This window comes from Chiloscyllium plagiosum, chromosome 19 (assembly GCF_004010195.1).
Source record: "Chiloscyllium plagiosum isolate BGI_BamShark_2017 chromosome 19, ASM401019v2, whole genome shotgun sequence".
Taxonomy (NCBI): Eukaryota; Metazoa; Chordata; class Chondrichthyes; order Orectolobiformes; family Hemiscylliidae; genus Chiloscyllium; species Chiloscyllium plagiosum.
In genome coordinates, this window is record NC_057728.1 from 27873007 (window position 1) to 27879006 (window position 6000).

Below are 6000 nucleotides of genomic sequence, written 5' to 3' on the forward strand. Positions count from 1 at the left end.
GTACAGGAAATGGGCATGAAAATAACTTGAAAATGCCACCTCAAACTGTGAACATGCATGTGAGACACTGTGGCACTTGTGACTGTCTATTCTGTGCAGGTTAGGTAATTTGCCAGTGACCCTGAAAATACTGGTATCGCATCGCAAGGAACTGTGTAGCCTTAGATTTCAAAAGTAGCTTTTAACTTACGTCTATTTTGTCCCAACTTTCTCCCATGTCTGCACAAGTTTCTCATAGTTACCCAATTTGGCTTGAACAATTTGCATGAAATGATTTTATAATGTGAATAAACAACATAATGTAATAGTTGAAAGGATCAAAATAGTATATTAACGTTTCCTATTACTTGCTTCTAAGTATACATTATTCTTCATCAATAATCAACAATGAAGAAAATATCCTGGATGTGTCACTAAATTACCTGTAACATCGATGACAAGCCTTGTGCTGATTAGAAAAATAATCCACACTGTCATGTTTATATCATGAAGCTCTTTTCTTGTAGCCTGAAAGAAAAACACTTTATAAGAATATATTTAAAATGTAATTAATATAAAGGGAGAGAATTTCAAATCACATTCTAGATCTTTCTTCCAGTTGCAGAGTGTGACAGTTTACATTGGTAATTATATATATACCCCAGTTCTTCAGCATATTTGGAACAGCAGAAATCTGATACAATTGGTAGATTCACACTGATGTCAAAGTATTGCAAGCTAGGATTTGCTTCTTATTGGAACCGACAGAAAGAGGAGGTGGGGCTTTTAGAGATTCCAAAAAATAGCACTGTAATGCACAATCAGTAATGCAAAGATTCACAATGGTTCCCAAACTTTTTAATCAGAACATTAATCATTGCATTTTTAAATGGGATCAATTTGAATGCTTTGTCTCTGGTAACATGAAGCTGGGAACAAGACCTGAAACAAAAGGGCAGCATAGCCCAACAAATGCTTTTAAATTCACTCTGATTATGATGTCTCTTCCCATTTTAGGCATCAGTGGCTAGTTAACTATTTAATAGCTTGAAACACTATGTGACTAGAATTCCAGAACAAACTGTTTCTATTTGCCATGGAAGCCATTGAGAAGCACAACATGAAACAAAGGAAGGTAATAATTAACCTTAATGTAAGCACTGACCACTGTAAGTGGTCACCACATTTTCACTTCTGTGTGTTTACAATCAAGCTCACAAGTGGTTGCCAACAAAGGGAAATAGCCACAAAGATAATGGTAGAATTCCAATGTGCTGTGAAGTGCTGCAAAACGATAAGAGATCACATTTAGATTTTTGGTTGTTATATCTAAGGAACTGTGAAGAGCTTAACATCCAATGGATAGTGATACAAAAAGGAGAGAATAAAGGGTACAATAAAACAAGGCTAACAATCAGTTTGAAAGCATCAGCCTCTTTGGACATGAAAAAAATTGCAAAACACATGAATTTTTGGAAAGGGATAAAAGCAAATTGCTTTTAAAAGACAAATTCCACTCGCTACCTTCTTACAATATTATGAAATCTCTATCCACTCCCAATATTCACCCAATTGACTGCTGACACCTTCTATACTGTCTGTTTTAATGGGTCTTCCAAAATAGTTTCCCACTTAACCAATTTAGCCCATAGTGTCTGTGTCAAATTATGATTTTGTTTGATATGTGTAATTTTATATGCATATTTGCATATGTACATTATCAGTACAAAGGCAGCAATTGAAAATCCTAAGAGTGTGCAATACATCAATCGCGCACTACTGTTGTGTATGTCAGCAATTTGCAAATAGTCTATGCTCCTACAGTAGAAATGAGGATGTTTCCAAGGTCACTAGACGATCCAAATTATATTGAAGCTTTACAGCTTCCTAGGGGTTGCCTTTCTTTCCCACAAACAATGATCAGATAAGTAGTGCCTTTTGAAACAGATGTCTTTGAGTTTTAGCTTTCTTAAAGTGGTTGATTTGTTTTGAGACAGTTCTTGGGGAGATTAAGGTTCATTTAAGTCTCCGCTGCGAACAAAGACACTTTGTTGTAAGGCACAAAGGAGAGAAAGTGGATCAGCTCAGTCAATAGAATGAGATCCTATGACACATTCTTTCAAAAACATTGCTCTTGCTCTTTTCCACCTCTGTTTAATGATTTGCCATCTGCACTGCCAACTCCATCCTCCATTCTAACATTTCCAGGGGAGATGTGTGTGGGCTGGGTGAGTGGAACAGAGGTAGTTTTGCTTCTTCTTCTTCAGCCTCTGGTGCCACACCAATCCCAGTAGGGACCAATCTGGAATATTCTGTAATGATACATACTGAGAGAAAAATCATAACAAGAATGTGAGAATGATCATTCAGCTGTTTTAGGTATTGTTGCTGAGATTGTGTCATAGTTTCGTAGATAGGATGTAACATTGCTACTTTTGGAAATAGTCTCAAGATATTATCCACTTGTTGGGCACTAAAAGCCTTTTTTTCATTTGTTTGGATTTGGACATCACTAGTTGCACCAGCATTTAGTGCCCATCCTTAATTAACAACGAGAAGGTAGTGGTGTATAGAGACAATATGCGTTGAACTGTCTCCTGAACCACTGCAGTTTGTGTAGTGTAGGTATATTGATAATGCTATGAGAAAGGGAGTTCCAGGATTTTGAATCAATTACAGTGAAGGAATGGTAATTATTGATGCACTGTATAGTTTTCTGCATGTGACATATACTTCTTGTTGTGCTTGGTTAGATATCTTGAAATTTATTTACAACACTAACTATTTACATGGCCATAATATCACAAGCTTACCCACTTGTCTGGGTTCTGTGCTTCCTGATGGTAAACTGACATGGACTCCATTGCACAGAAAACGTAACTGAAGGTGAGCAGGAACTTTTATTCCAGAATGCCAAATGTTGTGATGTCATGTAAATGTCTCAAAGGTACAGGGCTATCTGGTCTAGCATCTATGCCATAATACAATGTCACTTATTTTACCTTCAAAGAACTGAAACGCTTTCACAATAACATGTACAAGGACGTACATAAATATATTGTTCTATACATACGGGTAACATCTTGATGGATGTACAACACAACCAAATCTAATCCCTATACATTTATCACAACTTGGTGTATCTTCTGTTTGGTGTGCTGTTGTTGTGGAAAGACATGTATCATTTGTTAAAGATGTGTGGTTGTTGTCTGGCACAATTCCTTCTGTATCTAAGTTGTTATCATGTCTGATGGGTGACTGATGAAATGCAGATTGAATATGAGATCAGTTCTTTTTTGCAGGATTTGACCATTGCTCATTACACCAACATGTGGCCTGGAGTGGAGACACTCTGACACAGTATCTTTCCACAAACCCAGGTGTTCATATGAAAACCTTAAATTCATATGCGTTGTCCTGATTCATGTTGAGACAACTATAAGCATGTTTGTTGGTCATGCTGTTGTACCATGTTCTCCTTTCCTTCCAACAATATGTCATGCACATGGATGGGTGGTGAGAATCTAGGAGGGGAGAACTGTGTGGATCTATCTTCCAGACATGACAGCTATTAGTGAGGGTGAACTGTTGCTTAAAGGAGTAGCATGCAGATTTAACAGCTACCTGAAAACCTGTCCAAGTTGCTTTACACTATGGTCATAGACTCTGTGGGAGAAATGTAGAGAGCACATTGATAGGAATGTATGAAGTTAGAGGTGCATTGGTCAGGGGAAATGTAGAGTAATAAGGCAGGGGAATAGGTCTGGAGAGATTACTCTTTGGAGGGTCGATGTGGACTTGTTGGGCCAAATGGCCTGTTTCCACAATGTAGGGATTCAATGATTCCAGGTCTGTCAGCATCTGTGGTGAGAAATCAAAGCTAAATTTTGAATTTTATCTTGAAGAGCCCAATATTCAAGGGGCTACAGAGGCAAAAATGATATGTCACCTGTTAGATGAAATGGAACTTGAATGAAACCATTGTGGCTTTTACCCACATGAGGTACAAGCCAAGTTCCAGAATATGAAGGTAGAAGACTATATCACACACAGATGTGAGAGTGCCAAGGTATGTCACTCTGAGATATTATTGGTTACCTTTAAAGATTTATCATGATATCCATTCAGGATAAGAAGAGAAGAAAGTTTACTTAACTGTTTGCTTAATAAGTCTTTTCACAGGGGCACCTCTCTAATGACTGTCACATTAAGCAGCTGATACTATGTTAATACAGATGCATGTCTTTTCCAGAAGTTGTGTAGGAGTTTTGCTTTGCTAGCTTACAGCCATTACAATAATAGATCAGTGATACAGTAGAATACAAAGCAGCTCCTGTAGCTAAAATCTCTTGCCAGCGGTAAAATGAAGAGTTTGGGTTGCAGTTTCAGACCTCAAACACTTGGTGGTACCAGTGTGCTTTCTAAATCACAGACTGGATTCTACACAGACAGGGAGAGTGATACACTTCTGTCATAGAGGTCAAAGGTGAGTCTGGTCCTGATTGGCCACTTGACCCACAGATATTTAAATGGCTTGAGGTGAGCCTTCCACCTCTATTAGAGAACTATTGGCCAATCAAACAGCTGGTATTTCTTTTGTCCATCAGCTGTGTGAGAACAGTGATCACTGCTGGGACTGCAGTTAGTTCCCGAGGGAAATGAGCTCAAAATGAGTTGAACTGCAGGGTAAATCCATAATCTTGCATTCTAAAGAATGGTCACTGGATCTGAAACTTTAACTCTGCTTTCCTCCATGGATACTGCCAAATCTGCTATGTAATTCCAGCATTTTCTGCTTTTATTTCAACTTCCTGGCAAATGCAGTATTTTGCAATTGTTTAAGTATTGATGGCCCATGGCTAAATCTTGAATATTCTTCTTCTAGGAAATCTAAAAAATGGCACAATCCTTATATTCTGTGATTGTACATCGCACTTTAAAAATTGTAGGTGTTCCAATTCAATTTTTAATCTACCCTTGGGAATTTTAAAAAGCTTTTTCATGACCTTTTATCTCTATACCCTCCTGCAGTGCACAACATATTAAAGTACGTTTAGTGGCACCTAAGCGTTATGTCTTCTTCTGTCTTCACCTTTATTTTATTCTGTACATCAGTTAGTTAATAAAATTGCCAATTCTTTGCATCACACATGGTGCAATGTAATGTATTGCAATGAACTCTTCCATTGGTAATTACTGCCCTAAGCTCATCAAATTTAAATGCTTCAATTAAGAAAGAAGGTGGTCTAATGGTATTGTTGCTGGACTAGTAATGCAAAAATGCCATCCCGTATTCCCAATTTCTCCGCCTCCGCTGTATCTGCTCCCAGGAGGACCAGTTCCACCATAGAACACACCAGATAGCCTCCTACTTTAGAGACCGCAATTTCCCTTCCCACGTGGTTAAAGATGCCCTCCAACACATCTCGTCCACATCCCGCACCTCCACCCTCAGACCCCACCCCTCCAACCATAACAAGGACAGAATCCCCTGGTGCTCACCTTCCACCCTACCAACCTTCGCATAAACCAAATCATCCGCCGACATTTCCGCCACCTCCAAACAGACCCCACCACCATGCGCATCCACTAATATCATTTATTGTATCCGTTGCTCCCGATGCGGTCTCCTCTACATTGGGGAGACTGGGCGCCTCCTAGCAGAGCGCTTTAGGGAACATCTCCGAGACACCCACACCAATCAACCAAACCGCCCTGTGGCCCAACATTTCAACTCCCCCTCCCACTCTGCCGAGGACATGGAGGTCCTGGGCCTCCTTCACCACCGCTCCCTCACCACCATCGCCTGGAGGAAGAACGCCTCATCTTCCGCCTCGGAACACTTCAACCCCAGGGCATCAATGTGGACTTCAACAGCATCCTCATTTCCCCTTCCCCCACCTCATCCTAGTTTCAAACATCCAGCTCAGCACTGTCCCCTTGACTTGTCAGGACTTGTCCGACCTGCCTAGCTCCTTTTCCACCTATCCACTCCACCCTCTCCTCCCTGACCTATCACCT

At 39.9% G+C, this 6000-nt stretch overlaps 1 protein-coding gene across 1 annotated transcript in view; it reads right to left on the reverse strand.

The window, feature by feature from the left end:
- The window catches only part of LOC122559431 (proline-rich protein 36-like), a 66311-nt gene that overhangs the window by 40931 nt on the left and 19380 nt on the right, over positions 1-6000 (reverse strand). Inside the window, exon 3 of the mRNA XM_043708879.1 lies at positions 423-507. Within this exon, the coding sequence (XP_043564814.1) occupies positions 423-507 (85 nt within the window). The remainder of the gene's footprint in view (positions 1-422; positions 508-6000) is intronic.